At 39.9% G+C, this 16,398-nt stretch overlaps 2 protein-coding genes across 4 annotated transcripts in view; both read left to right on the forward strand.

Moving 5' to 3' along the window:
• mocs3 (molybdenum cofactor synthesis 3) overlaps positions 1-5,946 on the forward strand; it is a 7,961-nt gene extending 2,015 nt beyond the window's left edge. Inside the window, exons 2-13 of one of the 2 annotated variants that reach the window (XM_019887118.1) lie at positions 954-1,086; positions 1,170-1,262; positions 1,880-2,000; positions 2,837-2,911; positions 2,986-3,103; positions 3,189-3,297; positions 3,410-3,472; positions 4,001-4,164; positions 4,252-4,299; positions 4,814-4,910; positions 5,009-5,116; positions 5,737-5,946. In XM_019887118.1, the coding sequence (XP_019742677.1) occupies positions 954-1,086; positions 1,170-1,262; positions 1,880-2,000; positions 2,837-2,911; positions 2,986-3,103; positions 3,189-3,297; positions 3,410-3,472; positions 4,001-4,164; positions 4,252-4,299; positions 4,814-4,910; positions 5,009-5,116; positions 5,737-5,894 (1,287 nt within the window). In that variant the 3' untranslated portion in view covers positions 5,895-5,946. Of the gene's footprint in view, positions 1-950; positions 1,087-1,169; positions 1,263-1,879; positions 2,001-2,836; positions 2,912-2,985; positions 3,104-3,188; positions 3,298-3,409; positions 3,473-4,000; positions 4,165-4,251; positions 4,300-4,813; positions 4,911-5,008; positions 5,117-5,736 lie in introns of both variants that reach the window. The other variant, XM_019887117.1, reaches the window with a different exon arrangement.
• A 632-nt stretch (positions 5,947-6,578) lies between these two features.
• Positions 6,579-16,398, forward strand: part of prkd3 (protein kinase D3) — a 35,495-nt gene continuing 25,675 nt past the window's right edge. For both annotated transcript variants that reach the window (XM_019887250.1, XM_019887251.1), the window contains exons 1-2: positions 6,579-6,864; positions 8,059-8,658. In XM_019887250.1, coding sequence (XP_019742809.1) covers positions 8,371-8,658 — 288 coding nt within the window. In that variant the 5' untranslated portion in view covers positions 6,579-6,864; positions 8,059-8,370. The remainder of the gene's footprint in view (positions 6,865-8,058; positions 8,659-16,398) is intronic.

Here is a 16,398-nt window from a genome sequence, read left to right on the forward strand (position 1 = left end):
AAAAACTGTCGAATATCCATGCTGTCGACTCAACCTGACTTTCGGCAATGAACTGTCAGTTGTTGCGTTAGCATTTGATGTGGCGATGGTGACAGACAGGTCAAATGCTAACGCAACACCTGTTGCATTCAGGAAACCTGGGAGATTTAACATTACAATAATGGCAGGGTATCGAAATATAATTTAAAATGGCCACATTACATTGAATTTGATGCAATATATTAGCAAAAGTACAGGAAAAATAAATAATACTTTTTTTTAAATAATGCAATGAAATTATTTAGGGGGGCTAAAGACATTTTTAGGGAGGCTGAAGCCTCCCTAAAATAGGCCTAATGACGCCCATGGACGAGACAATCCTGAACACATTGCATACAGCCATTCTCCAGTCTCATAGCTGCCTTCACTCGATTGTGAACATGTTTGACCCTACAATCCAATGGCAGTTGGCAAACATGTAATGTGTTCATCTGAGACTGCTGTATCTCTAGATTTGGGAGTGAAGAGGATGGAATATCCAGACCTCAATTCCAACGAACATTTTTGGAATCAGCTTGGGCATACTATTCTCAACACAGCTATGTTGTGACAAATGCTGGTTGAAGAATGGGATGCTATCCTACTGCAGTGTGTGACCAGCATAAGGATGAGGTGCCAGGCTGTTGTTGCAGTTTAGGGTTCTTATACATGCTACTGAGGCTCCTGAGTGTTAAATGAGTAAATTGTTGAATCTGCACAGTCTGTATGAAGGGCAGCATTATGTATCACTACACTAGTACTGCGCTAAGAAGCAATCTTACATCATAAAAACAATCTACCAAACACACATTTATGAGATTCGTTTTTTGAATTTAGAATTTGAAAGCAGGTCACTTGGTCTCCATTGCACTACGCGTCACGCTAATTAGTGAGTCAGAGTATCGAGGCTACTATTTTATTTTGTGTTCCAGAAGAACAGCACTTCAGTCCCGCAGCTACTTGACAGAGTGACTCCGCTCACTCCACTAAAAGCCAAAGCAGCTCTCTCCAATGAAGACATCATGAGGTACAGCAGGCAGCTCCTTCTACCAGAGTTGGGTGTGCAAGGTAACAATTCCTCTGTTCACGCCAGAGAATGAGTATGGCACGACAAAACACACCAGTGGGGTCACCGGTTGATTTGTCCACAGGACAGCTGAACCTATTCAAGACATCCGTACTGATTGTAGGTTGTGGAGGACTGGGCTGTCCTCTGGCTCAGTATCTAGCAGCAGCGGGTATAGGTATGTGATCGACTAGCGTACTTAAATTTTACCAAAGCAAACAGTGGTCCCAATTTGGCTCTCAGTATACATAACAGAAAATAAAATGTCCTTTGACAATCAAGGTTAAGTGAGAAGACGATCATAATTTACTCCAACGAGGCCCATTAGAAGAGATGGACATTACTATACTGTATTAAGAGGTCAAAACAATACATTCTCAGTTGTAACACATGACAAATAATGGAGGAGTAACATAAATCTTTTTTTTTTATCATGCTTATAGTTGTGTCTTCTCTTGTTGGTCTTTTAACACCTGGTTGAGGCTGCTGTTTCTTTTGGAATAAAAACAACAAAAATCCAAAGAATGTTAATCCCTTGAAGCTGAGCTAAACTCACATGAGTTATGCCAAAGTTTTGCACAATAGGCTGACACCTTGTGTAACATCACGCATGACAAGGGCAAAAACGCTGATGATTTGAGAGGCTTATTTTACTGAAAATGTGCACCTTGGGCATTTGACTTCAGAGGGCTCACTTCAAGTCACACATTTTTGCATAGCAAATGTCACTCGTTTACATGGTTCTCTATTGCTATTAGGCTTTGGCATTGATTTATTCCATCTGTTTCTCCACAGGGCGTTTGGGTCTACTGGACTATGATGAGGTGGAGCTCAGTAATCTGCATCGACAAGTGCTACATGGGGAGGAGAACCAGGGTCAGACTAAAGCTCGGTCTGCAGCCAATGCAGTTAGAAGGTGACACATTTATGTGTAATGCACATGCGTGTCAGCTATTTTGTGTTTGGATCTTTCATGTAATGTACATTAAACTTTCCAAACGCAATTCTCAAATTAGGCAGTTGCTATTTTGTTAGTTATTTGTAAACATTAGATAATTTGTGTTATTGAACTGTCATTTGTGGCCCTGATGGTGTCTGTGTAACGTAAACAAGGCGCTTTCCAGTCTCGCCACAGGTTATATTTGGGTGTGCAGTTGACTCCAGTCTGCAAATATTGTGTAAACATGTTATTTCACAGGCAGCTTCTTTTGGTGGCCTCTTGCCCCCCACTGTGCTTAGTATACACATGGCTTGGCGTTCACCACGGGGGTACCATTTTACCGCTAGGAAGCCACAGGAACAGCAGCTTCCATTTACAGTAGAATGTCTTAAGGTTGAACATAATTCATTCCAAGGTGGTACGACCTCGGGTTTGTTTGGATTTGGAAATCTTTTCAGAAATTATGCAACGACCAAAATACCACCATCATAAAACGTATATTAACTGTACAGTTTTTTTTTTTTTTAAGAAATATTTTCCTCTTTGCTTCACTAGTAACCTGCGATGGCACAAAAGAACACAAGCCTCACAAGATACAGTATGCTGAAGGTGTTGCTCATACACACCAGTGATTTGACTTCCGGTGTGACATTTTTCCTAATTCTGAATTGTACAATCTCAGGGGGCATTTGACTTCAGAGTTTCCACAATACTTTGTGGATTTATCCAAATGTATTATGTGATGTGAGATTTATGGAATTTAGTTTTTTTTACCTTGTTGTTGTGTTGTACTATTGAATGTAATCTCACAGGTTGAACTCAACAGTTGAGTGTGTTCCTTACCACCTGCAGCTTTCACCTGAGAACGCCTTGCAACTCATTCAACAGTATCCTGTTCACTCAAGTTTTTGGTGACTTATGAAGTAACATTGTATACATGCCTTGACTTCACTGATTTCATATATGACATTGTGGCTGATTGTTCAGACAACGTCCCCACTCGTTATCTTGTCAATGACGCCTGTGTGCTGAGTGGCAAGCCTCTAGTATCAGCAAGCGCTCTCAGAATGGAGGGACAGGTAAGATATTTTCATTTTGCAAATCAACATTCTTCACATCCTGAAAGTTTGTTGTTTTTTTTTTTTTTTTTTGTCTTGTCTGTAGTTGACCTTATATAACTATGATGGAGGCCCTTGTTACAGATGTCTTTACCCAGTACCCCCACCCCCAGAGACAGTGACAAATTGTTCTGATGGAGGAGTGTTAGGAGTGGGTAAGTCGAGGAGTGGGAAAGCTCAGAACCCATTAGCTGTGTAGAAACTTTCTCCAGCATCTCAAGCCTGTTAACTACTGTTTGTTAGTAACATGTTCCGCGTATGTTTAAGTTCCAGGCATCATGGGATGCTTACAAGCGTTGGAGGTGCTCAAGATAGCCTCTGGTCATGGCTGTATCTAAACTCTGGCATTACGTACTGTTGTTGTTGCTGTACATTTCAGCCTTCCTCTGTATGTAATATTCAATTGTCACAAATGTAGGAATCCTTGCAAATACTGGAGGAGCGTTATTCATTCGGATTTTTGGTCGACGGAGATTAAAGTATTTTAACTCATGGAGGCACAAGTTTATATACACTGCCGTGTTTACTGTGGTGCATGGACATTGTAAAACAGGCCAGTGTAGCTGACACCTAATTGATGGAGAAACTTGTGTGGAGCCACTTATAATGTAAATCAGCCCCTCTCTGTTGCATAACCACTTTTTGAGAAAAGGGTAACCAAAAGATTTACTTGGTTGTTTAATTCCACACTTGATGGGTGTCAAATGCACATCCTTTAATTCATTACACTATCTTGTTAAAATGTAGCCACAATTTGAAGAAATGTTTAAGAACTTTGAGCCTGGTAAATAGTGTGGGGGACAAAGGCTTTGTTTTGTTTGTTCTTTACAAAGTGTTTTACTTAAGCAAACACGTAAGCTTCCTGTGGCCAGCAGCTGGTGACGTTTGATGCTCAAAGTGCTAGGTTCCGGTCCATCAGGTTGCGGCCCAAGCAGTTGGGATGTGTAGTCTGTGGGGAAGAACCTTGCGTAACCCAGCTAATCGACTACGAAGCCTTCTGTGGGTCTGCCGCAACAGATAAGGTTGACCTTGATATTACGAATAACAAGTTACCACATTCTTTCTGAAGAGTTGGTTTAATGCAGTTATTAATATACATTTTTTTTCAGTGCCGCAGACTCAACCTCTTGTCCAAAGAGCAGAGAATCACAGTGCAGGTAGGCAACTTTTTGGCCGGTGTATCTCTCCCTAAGCATTATTTATTCAGCCATTACTCATAATGTTCTCCCAGAATTCACCAAAATTGATCAACTGATTGTATCACAGCACTCACTGGAAACAAGCTAAAATGGGCCAGTAAGTTTTCCACAGAAAAGAATAACACTGTGTTTTTGTATCCAGAGTGTTACATGTGGATTGCGCATGCATATGACTACACATTCTGAACTTTTCAACGGTCATTAAGCGCAGAGATGGAGATCACAGTTAAACTGAATTTGGGACATTGGCTCCATTTAGGAGCAGTTGTGAGCACAACGACTTTTGGAAAAGCTGTTAAAATAATTGTAATAAGGTACAAAATCAAATTTGTGCATTACTTCCGTCACATTAGCTGCAAGTCATTTACATTTCCGATATAAAGATATAAATCAAATTTCCTTAACAAAAAAAAACGCTCCCTTCATAATGACATGGTTAATATTATTTGTGAATGTTTCGTTGCATTTCCAGGATTACAAATCCATTGTGGACAATGCAGAGCCCCATCTCCTGTTAGATGTGCGCCCTCTTGTGGAGGTGGACATTTGCAATTTACCCAGCTCTCTCAGTATCCTTCAGGAAATTGTAAATAAAACATAAATTAGTGTGATGCGAGATGATTAAACCCCATTATCTTTGTGGTCAGTCTCCTAACATTGTTGCCAGACATACCACTGTCAAGTTTAGAAGAGAAGAAGAGTGAACATATGCAGTTACTCCAGGAGCGCATTGGCCAATTGAAACAGCAGATTGATGGTGTCTGTTGGCCTCCAGGTAACATGACAAAACGCTGGCCTCATCTGCATGTCGTCTGGAATGAACCGGTGCATATTCACAGTTCAAACTTTCCCACTACTGTACTACGCTGGCTGCACATTTTGTAATGCAAGTACCAGATTGCCTTGGGTTTGCCAGGTGACCCCTTTTCTAAAACAAGTGTGACCAACCTGATGAGCTGGTCTACTTTGGAAGATTGTATATGAAAGAAAAAAAGTTATTTTGAGCCAGTTTTGCTCATTCAGTGTCTATACAGATAAATGCAGCGATGTGGAGACTTTGTACAGCACACTACACTCATTTCTTACGCACTGTATTGCTTTATTAGTAAATGCAAAAGTTGATGTCCACTGTACACTAACATAATTATGTGAATCAGTGCAGAATTAAATGGCATTACTGCAATTAACCATTGCAACTACATCATGGGATGGTTGTATGTCCGTAAATTGTTGTTTTTGATGTGTGGTCTCCTTAATAACACTTGACTTATAGTTATACTCAAAACAGTATTTTGTGTTTGAGTATGATCTGCAAACAAACTTTATTGTCCCTTATAGTAAAGATGCACAGGAATGAAATTCCTGTCACCAAAATATCTTTGTGGTTTCTTCCAGTTTATGTGATTTGTAAGATGGGCAACGACTCCCAGAAGGCTGTGCGGATTCTGGGGAAGATGAGTGGAACAGAAGTAGACAATATCAAAGTGAAAGATATCTGCGGAGGCCTGATGGCATGGGCGCAGTGGATCGACCCCAAATTCCCGCAGTATTAACATGTTACCTGTATGTATACTGTATGTTTTCTAAAAAAAAAATAAACTGTCATCTTTGTTTTCTTTGTGTTATTTTTTTGTGATGCTATAAAAAACCCTGTCAGAGTGTGAACAGGAGGAAATCATTTATTTACATTGATGTGGAAAAACAACAACAGATGAGCAGTTAAGGCATACGTTCTTGAGCAAGAGGCCCCCCCTTGTTTACTATTAGTGTCTCCTGGATGAAGTTCACTTTCTGGAGAACACATTATAAAGTTTCAATTATATCTTTCCACGTGTTGCCATAAGGGGCCAGCGAAACCTACCCCCGCCCTATCCTATCTCGATTCCATGCGATCCATGAATGGAAAAGGAAAATCACTGTTAAACAGGCTAAAAATGCTAAATTAATTCGCTGAAGTAACGGTGACGCCTGCTCATAGCCCATCGGTGACTGTTACATTCTCAAATGTGTTACGAACATATCTAAGTCACGGGAACCAACATTTGTTTCTCCTGAAATGGATAAACCTGAAATAACGGAAAATATCTGCGCGTGCGCAGTGTCGTTGGTTCCTCAGTAGCGCCATTGTTCCAGGGTTTGTAGTTCAGATTTTGCAGTCAAAGTGCGAAGTCTATTAAAGGGACGCTATAAAAAGACTACAACTCCCAGCGAGCGTCACTGTATTCCCCTCTAATGTAACAGGGGGAGTAGTCACAGCTGGAAGGATAATAAGATGCGCATGAATTTACTACAGTATCTGAAAAACGATAAGAGAAAAATAAATGGACGCTTTCATTGGTCATAGCAAGCCTTTACACGAATTTTTGATTTTGTGTTTGTTTTATTTAAGTTGGGCTCTCCTCGACGAATTTTAGCCAAGTGCAAGTTAAGACTTGAGACGCCGCTTTCCGCAGTTGATGGAGATTCAAAGTTTGTTCGGTCCACTCGCATTGGAAAGAAATGCGTCCTTCGCTGACTGTGAAGGTAAAGTATCGCTTTTAAAGCACCATCCAAACAGTCGTTTGTCTTTGGAAAGGCATAAAGTTCCACCGAAGCGAAATGTCCGCTGGACGTGCATATTCAAGCTTGTGTAACTTATTAAGTTGTTATTGTGTGCGCTCCTCGGGTTCTGTTATGCCAGCGTATCGATCGAAGTTGGGACGATTTTCATGTTTGCAATATTTAATTCCAGATGTAGATGACTTGAATTCTTTCACATATTGGATGTTTGTGTGTCCCCAAACCGTAATTCACCACGCTATTGTTTTCATGCATGCTAAACGGCCCGAAGCTCACTCGAGGTTTAGACAGTCCGTTGTCATTACAGTTGAGATTTCGTGATAACATATTTAATTGGAGTGGCTACAATGGAGACTTTTTTTCTATGGAGCGCTACAAGAAATAAGTAAATGTGGAGATGATTTGATTAACAAATTGAGTATATTTAAGTATGAAATTAGTCTAATGAAGAAAGCAGTAATGCTTTATGGTAGTGTTAATCAAACTTTTTACACCAAGGAACACCTCTAAAAAAACTTTGCTCTACCAGTAAAATTATAATGACCAACATTAAAGTATAGTAGCGTTTTAGGCACAAGTGTCCATCAAACATGAGGCAGACCCCCTTTTAAAAAATATATTTAATATTACCGGTAAAACATAAACACTGCACTTTAAAATTGGATTTAAAATAATATTTAAATAATCTTCTATTGTGTTGCACATAAAAATTAAATATAAATTGTACCTAATGAAAAAATATGTTGTACTTAAACGATAAAAACAACACATCTTTATGATAAATTATTATTAAATATTATAAATACAATTGAACTGTAATTAACAAATTTACTGTATTTACTGTAGTGTAGAGTATTCGCTCTAACTTTATGCACAGTTTATGTATTTAAGTCTGATTCTTTTATATACAGTACTGCCAAAGGGGCTCCTCGTATTGAGAATCGTTGCTCGAGGGTTATGCACTGGGGAATGTGTCCTTTGTAATGTTTGTAGTTTGTGGGGTTATTTTTGGTGTGAATGTAAATTGTGTAATATCGAATATGCAAAATTAGTGATATGAAAAAATAGGCGGAACCCTCATTTTGTTCTATATTTAGTAAGTGTAGATACTTGCTTTCTTTAAATTACAAACGTGCCTATTTTTGTTTTTGGTGACAGGCTTCCTGTGGTCAGAGTGGATCAGTGATTTCACTAAAGCCAAGGAGCACCACTTCACGATATGACATTTGTTCCAGTAATATTCCAGAGACTTCTTCCAAGTTGTTTTGCCATCTTGTGAATGAGTGTGTGAGCTCAGGTGGAATCAACGGCGTGCCCCCTGATTTGCAAATCTAAGGTGACACAGTGGAAAACCATACTGTACAATGCTGACTCACTAAACTCATGAGTACCAAAAGTATTCCCCGGCATAAATCCTGTCACTGAACTCTCCAGTATTCAGCGTTACACGTCGCTTTTGGAAAAAAGCCAATGTCTGCCTCTTCTCCCCCATCCTTACCTCGAGCCTTCCTCCACTCTCTCCATCCGCACCACCCGACCTTGCCACCCGTTTTGTCCCCATCCTCGGCTGGACCGCTTTACGCGCGGCTGTCCAACGGAAACCACAGTGTCCCCAGCCCCACCAACTCCCGAAGCTCTTTCCATGGGGTGTCTTTCCTGCTGCAAATTGGGTTGACCAGAGAGACAGTGAACCTGGAGGGCAATGACCTAACACTGTCAGCCGTCAAGGACCTGGTGTGCTCTATAGTGGACCAAAAGGTAAGAAACTCAGTTAAATTGCAATTGACACTGTTTGCATGATATCCAACTCTAACAAAAAACAATTGACACTGTTTGCATGATATCCAACTCTAACATCATCTCAAATTAAAAGCTTTTCAAAAACACATTCATACCCACTACAATTTAAGCAGCTATTCTGAAGACAGTAGTGGACCAACATGCTGTATCAGCATGTGTGTTGTCAACTGACCAAATTCATCTATTGAGGTGTTCCAAAACAAACATCTGGGCCTCCCGCCCTGAAACTGACACAGCAGAAGCACACACACAATAGCAGTGGTGGACAGTCTGGTTCGCGACATTTTAATGCAATGGCCCTCAAAGTTGCACAGTCTTGCTTAATCGCTACTCTGCTGTTTTACCGTTGCCAAAGATATACTCAGCCTCAAAAGTACAAGTTTACACAAGATTACTGAGTATAATATTGGTAATTGCACCTATTTGTTTGTTTTTGTACATACAGTACTGTACATACATTTTGTACTAGTGTTAGATTGATCGCTTCAGGGGCACTAATTTCATCAGCCTGATAATGCTTTGCTTCTTACTAGTGTTGTATTAATCACAAGGGGTGTTACGATGCATCTATTCCATCGATGTGTCAATGTGTCTGTCCTGCGATTCAGCCTCAGTACATTGATGCTGGCCACACGTTGACACAACCTCATTTTTATAAGTAATTGATTGGTTTAATCGACATGAAAAACCAAAAAATTTTATACCCCAAATTTCGAATATCCTTTTTTTTTTTTTTTAATCGAAGTTATTTTTCTACTCATTTTTCGCTAATTTATGTCATATTCGGCCGGTAGCGGGGAATCACGTCAACATGCAACACAGATCATGGCTGCGAGGAGGAGTAGATTTAAGACATCATGCATTTGGTTGTGTTTATCTCTCTCTCTCTCTCTCTCTCTCTCTCTCTCTCTCTCTCTCTCTCTCTCTCTCTCTCTCTCTCTCTCTCTCTCTCTCTCTCTCTATATATATATATATATATATATATATATTCTTATTGTATCAAATTGTATCGTTCAAAATGTGCAATATATTGTTTTGTATCGAATCATTAGGCCTTATGTTGATATGTATCGTATCGGTCAAAAAAATCATTAAACCCCTACAAATCACAGTCCCCGAAAATTACTACTCAACAAAATAATCTTAATACAGATGAGTAAATGCAAAATAAATGTTTTTGTACAAACAGTGAAAAATGCAGTATTGCTCAGAGATTTTTTTTCCCACGACAATCCTAAATGAAAGGAAAAAAGAGCATTGTCTTACGATAAGCATCAGTCTGTTCTTAAATTGATCAAATCTGAAGCAAAAAGTTTTTTATCACATTTTAACTTAGATGACTGCCATACAAGTTTAGAAATAAGTTCAGTGCTGTGCAGTATAAGTGTAAAATTCTTAGTCTTCTTTCAGTGTGACACATAGCAGTGATCCAAGTGCTGAGTAAGACGGTTGATTTCTTTGAGCCTGGGAATATACTCACGTAAACACCAAACACAGCGCACTCTTCCACGTACATTCCGTTCTGCTTTTATTATTGATGTCATTTTTTTTTTGTTGCTTCAGCTATATTTCACTGAGCTAACTAGAGAGATACACACCCCATGGATATCATCACACCGTTCCTGCTGGCCATCACTGGTACCTTAGCCTTCTTTGTTGGTGGCATTACAAAAACACAAAGGAAGAAAAAAAAAGTTGCTTTTAGTCGAAGTGTTCGTTTTGATGTTCACTAAACTGATGTCTTGCAGATTTGCTGATGTGACAACTCTCAGTTTTTGCGCAACTTTTGAGGGGCAGTTCTCCAGATTCCACTCAATGCAGTACAAAACAAAGATTTTTGTAAATCTCATTCAAAACATACTCAAACAGTTTCGTAAAACATGGTTGGCTTATGACTTCAGTTGGAAATCAAGTATGTGTCTCTGTTGTCGTATTTTGTGGTGCATTATATTTTCAATATTACCTGCATTCTTCCACTATGACACCACTATGTAGCTACATTATTAATTCTGCTTTGCATTGCGTCATTTTCCTGAAAATCAGCGTGTGTATAATCCCACTAATTTTGTAGGGCATTTTTACAGTCTATCAATTGTATGATTTTATTTTTCTTACAAAAAAATAGCATGACTGTGTGGTGGTTTTGAACTAAAAGCAGTTAATTGCACTAATCCAATAATGTAAGGCAAATACTGCACACCACAAAGACATTTTTGTGCAGTACTTAACGGGCACTTAATTTGAATTCAAATGGACATTTCAAATACCCAGCGCTTTAGAGCTCCCTACCCCCTACTTGTGTTAAACTGCCATTGTCCTGTTTAGGTCAAATTTGGTGGGATTAATGCTCTGCAGATCCTGCTTGAATAATGAAATGGAAGTGTGTCTAACCATGGTATTTTTTTGAACCGCATGTGTATTATTATGATTGCGGTACACCATTTGGAACTGCAATTATCTTTGCCTGTAGAAAGGGAGGGTGATTAAACAGTGCAGTTCAATCAGCTGCCTTGGCCTCGACATTTGAGAAGCTCACTGTTCTGTTCCAGTGATTGTTCAAAGTGAGGGAAAGTAAATGTGCAGCAAACTTAAGGAGCATGGAGATGATACTAAGGCTAATTTAGTTATTTATTGCTCGTGACAGCGGGTTGGATTCGATGTTGGTTATGTACTGATTTGTTTGCAACAGCTGTACATGGATTTACTCATGTAGTGGCAGGGCTTCAAAAGTATGTAACAGCTAAAGGGTGGATTCAAGGTGAGAACAAAATCTATCAGGATGCATCATCAGCATATCAGTATCCAGAAGTATAGAAATATAAGACCTAGGTCTTTTCATTGGTTTTAAATGATCATGGGCTGTCTGTGTGTCACGTACCTTGATTAGAGTCATCATAATGTGCAGTATACGGCAGTGCCTCTTAACCAGGGTCGGGAGGGTTACTTTTAAAATGAATTCCGATACAGTTACTAGTTACCTGTTAAAAATGTAGTTTATAATGTAATCCCAGTATCGTAATATTAAAGTAATTTGAATTACTTTGAAATAATGGATAACGGAATTACCAAATATGCTAATGAGGAAAACATATTGCTCTCTCTCTCTTTCTCTCTTTCTCTCTCTCTCTCTCTCTCTCTCTCTCTCTCTCTCTCTCTCTCTCTCTCTCTCTATATATATATAGAGATCGAGTGGACCCCCATTATTTGCGAGAGATAGGGACCCCCCGAATATAGTGAAAATCCATGTACAAGATAACTGTTGTCCTTTGAAAAGCACATTTAATGATAGCTGGATAGATAGAATATAATGTGAGACAATTACTGAGTTGCATGAGGGTAGGCTGTTTTTGAAATGTCCCCGATAGCAACACCTCACATGGACAGACAGACAGACATGAATGGATGAACTGACTGACAGACACGGATGGCTTAATTAATTGATTGCTTGATTGAAAGCCATGTAAAATTATTGCTCAGTTGTATGAAGTAGCTGTTTGCGAACTGTTCCTGTAGGCAACACCTCACACACACACACACACACACACACACACACACACACACACACACACACACACACACACACACACACACACACACACGGATGGATGGATAGATTGAAGATCATGTGAGTCAATTGCTTCGTTACATGAAGGTAAGCTGTTTTTGAAATGTCCCTGACACATACAGCCACATCTCTGACGTGGCAGACTAAAATGAGAGATCTCTCATCTCCTTTCGAATGTCCCAATTTCACCTGGTTGTGCAATGGAAATTTTTATTTTAGGTAAATTGTGCTGCATATCAAAATCCATTTCTCGAAGCACTATCCTGCTGTGTTTTTTTCTTTCCATTTGAAGAAATTGGATGGGAGGGTTGTGTTTTAAATGGACTTTGAGGTTTCTTGTGTTGCGACTGTCTTCATATAAATGCGATGCCAGTTCACTGACGTTAGCGGACACTCCGTGTTTATCTGTCTTGAATCTGAAACGTTTCAACCCACACGGTCCCTGTGTCATCAGTGTTTGTAATGAATTATATTTAGGATGCTCAGTTTTCTGTAATCATACAGCGACAGCTGTCAGAAAATTTCACTTTGCGTACGCTCATTCCTTCCGTCTTTCTGTTTCAAAGCTGTATGCATTGTGTGCATCTTTAGTGCCAAGCAAGTTAACTGAGAGGGAGAAGGAACAAAGCAGCATTACTGAATGTTGATCAAGTAAATAAATAAACGTGCATATAAATTAGGGCTGCGAAGATTAGTCTGCAAGCTATGACGACTGTTGACAATTAATATAATAGTCGATGGGTCATTTATTTATAGGTTTATTTATTTGGCGTGTTGTTTTTCTGTCGAACCTGCCTTGTCTCTCGCTTTTCCAGCTGGCTGTAAGCCTTGACTTGCATGGGCAGTAGTTGTAATTCAGGTCATCCGTGATGTAAATAGAAGTGTTGCGGGTAACACAGTGCAATGGCTAAACGGTGTTCGCAACAGAGTCGATACGATGCAAACCTCCCTTTCACAGCGGGTGATAAACGAGCATCTGAAAAGGAAGCAAGTTGTGGCTGATGCCTGATTTCATTTCTGACATTGGGAAAGTCGTGTCTGGAAGCCGGTTTTCACACTTCGGGCTTCCATGTGTATTCGATGAAACACAATGTCTTGTTTGGCACACTTACATATGGTCCCTTCTACTCTGGATGAATTACTGATGCACTAGTCAGATGGCCACATGTCCCAATAGTTTTGTCCCTGTATAGTGCAAGTATGTGCACCAGAATGAAATACATATATCTCAGTATACAATAAACTCTGACTGTACTGCTGAGCATACAGTAAATCATTTGACATTATAATTTTGTGGACGTCATTGCATCTGAACATGTCCAGAACATTCAACCACATTGTTGTGCATTTCTTCTATTAAACCTTGCTAAATACAGTGCATAGCACCAGCTGCTTCATGAAACCAGCCATATGGCTTTCATATCTGTGGAAATTATGACTGCAGGCCCTTTGTACTCCACTCCATCCTTGCCTCACTACTCCCAAGAAATGCATGGCAATTGGGAACTTTTTTTTTTACCCCCACCATGTGCTGAACTGCGCCAACACTTGTCACCTGACCATAGTTTAGGTCATCACAAGATCGTACCAGTCAGCAGAACCCACCTGTGTCTGTCAGCAGGAAAATGACAGTTAAGCATTTGAGATGTAATGTGGTAATCTTGCCCTCGCACCAACCCCTGTCTCTCTTTGCTGCAGTTTCCTTTGTTGAGAAAAACATGTTCTGCTTCACCAAATGGTTCATGTCATGCAACAAGCATCCGTTATTATGCAAATGTGCCCACGCTATGGCTTATTTTCTGTGCACATGCATTGGCTATGCCTTCGATGGGAACACACGTCCCCGCCGGCCGAGGGCTAGCATTAGCATCTCGCTTTGTTGTGCTCAGCTCAGCAGTTGGAAAACCTTTGATGGCCATAAAATGTTGCAGAATGGGTGTTGGGTGTTGTCTGCAATTGTTGACATTAAAGCGTGATTGCTGTCGTAATCTCAATAGTCAGTCTTATATTTCTTTATTTATTCACGTGTTTACGGTGTAGCAGAGCATCATGATATGACGTCACATCAGATTTCTTCAAGGTTACGTGGATGCCACATGGTTTTCAGTAGCTACGATTGAAAACCTAAATGTTACCCGAAGCACTCTTAATTTCATTCTACAACCGTCATTAATTTCATACTCCAGCAGGATTGGCAACAGGAATATACCACCCCTTTAGACCCAAATGAATTGTCATTCTAGTTGGATAATTTGGTTTCATTGTAATCGAAATGCAAGGCTCTGTGTAAACGTGAGGAGTGGTCACTTTGTGTTTAATCCGTATAGGACATTCACAAATAGCTACTTATTTCAGAAAAATATGTAGTAATGCCTCTAAAATTCAAAATATACAGATTCCATGTGATTGGGATGGGGATCGGCTGATGACACTCACGGTTGATCAGTATCGGCAATTTAAAACCCTGATCAGAAGATCCCTAGTTTTTACAGTCGAAAGCACATCGTGCCGCAAACTGCCGGCAGAGAAATACCTCTCACAAGCCATGGAGATAAACCTTCATGCTGTAGCAGATACCTAGGATGTGCTTTTATTCAATGTTCTCACATTTATTGTATAGAACATCTCATGGCTTCAGGGTTGACTTTCTACCTTTCGTGAACTCTCAGGGTTTGGGATGATGCAGACTGTAGATTGTAAGGAATGAATGTATATCCTCTCGACTTGGCAAGAACCCCCTGAAAAGATTTTTGTTGATTTTCTCCTGCTGTTCTTATTCTGTTCTTACAGTGGAGCTGGAGAAAACATTCATTTTTTTAGTATGTCAACTGCAGTCCAGGGTAACCTGATACTTATTAGTTCAATCTCAGCATCACTGAGTTCCATGCTTTCAGGGTTACTCACAACATTCTCTCTATGTCCGGGGCACATATTCAAAACATTGTTCTTGTAGCCACAGTTCAACTTCTTCTGATTGTTAGTACAACCGCAAACAAGACATTTTTAAATGGTACGGGGTTGATAATTTGTTTAGGAAATGAAACAGAAAAAGTTGAACTAAACCGCTGCAGTAACAAATAGCTTCCTGCTACTTCTTGTGTCTCGCAGGAAGCTGTGCCCATAATTGTTTCTCCATTGGAGTCCGCAGGAATAAAGGAGCGAGAATGGCCTAACTTTCTGTTGCTATCAAAAGAGGAATGACATGGCTGTTTTAGTAGGAAGAAAACGTTTTGGCACAGGTAATGGAAGAACAAATTGAACCTTTGTTTTCAATTTGAGTTCTATAACAGCTACTTTAATTTAGATTTGCCACGGCCACAGGTTTCCCCACCAGTTTTGTAAATCCTGTCTGTGGCTTCCAGTCTCTGGCTAAGTCCTGAATAGCTGTCTGTGTAATTAGCGAGACAAAAGACATTTTCCAGGCAGAAACAGGCTGTATTCATGAATTTACAGAGACATCGCAGAATATTATTCAGATTGCTTTCAATTGCTCTTCACTTTTCGGAACTATCACTTGCCTTCTGCAAGACATCTGCAGGAAGTGTTCCTTTTCAAGACGAATTTCATAGCGTTGCAGCAGGCTCCTGCGTGTTTTCTTTTATTCCAGTGTCATTTGTTCTTTGAATAAGCAAGGGTAAATTAATAATAAATAAATAATACTGAAAAGAAAATTAATGATAGCAGCGGGGTATTTCTTGGCCACTTGAGTTTAGTTCACATTGACCCAAATGAGCAGAAACTCGTGGAAAATATATCAACCCCCCTTTCGACACACGGCTTTATGTGTGATATACATGGTGCCAGACATTTCCTGGAGAGCTCATTTAGCACTCTCACCAGCAAAAACAGATCATTCATGAGTCAATATATGCAGTGTTGCTATTGGTTCTGAATACACATTGTTATGATGTCAGTCCTTTTCCAACCGAGATCACTTTCAGTATGTGATGTATACACCGAGGTCTTTCAAAGCCATGGAGTTGCCTGACTCGGTATCACAATTGGGACCGCTGAAGAAACAAAAGTTTTCCATGTGTTACTCACGGACTTTCTTGCACAAGGAATCTATCAATTTCCCTGGTCTTGGAGTAATTTGTGGAACAGGGAGAGAGAGCGTGGGGTGGGGGGTGGGG

Source organism: Hippocampus comes, unplaced genomic scaffold, assembly GCF_001891065.2.
Source record: "Hippocampus comes isolate QL1 unplaced genomic scaffold, H_comes_QL1_v1.1 scaffold176, whole genome shotgun sequence".
Classification (NCBI taxonomy): Eukaryota; Metazoa; Chordata; class Actinopteri; order Syngnathiformes; family Syngnathidae; genus Hippocampus; species Hippocampus comes.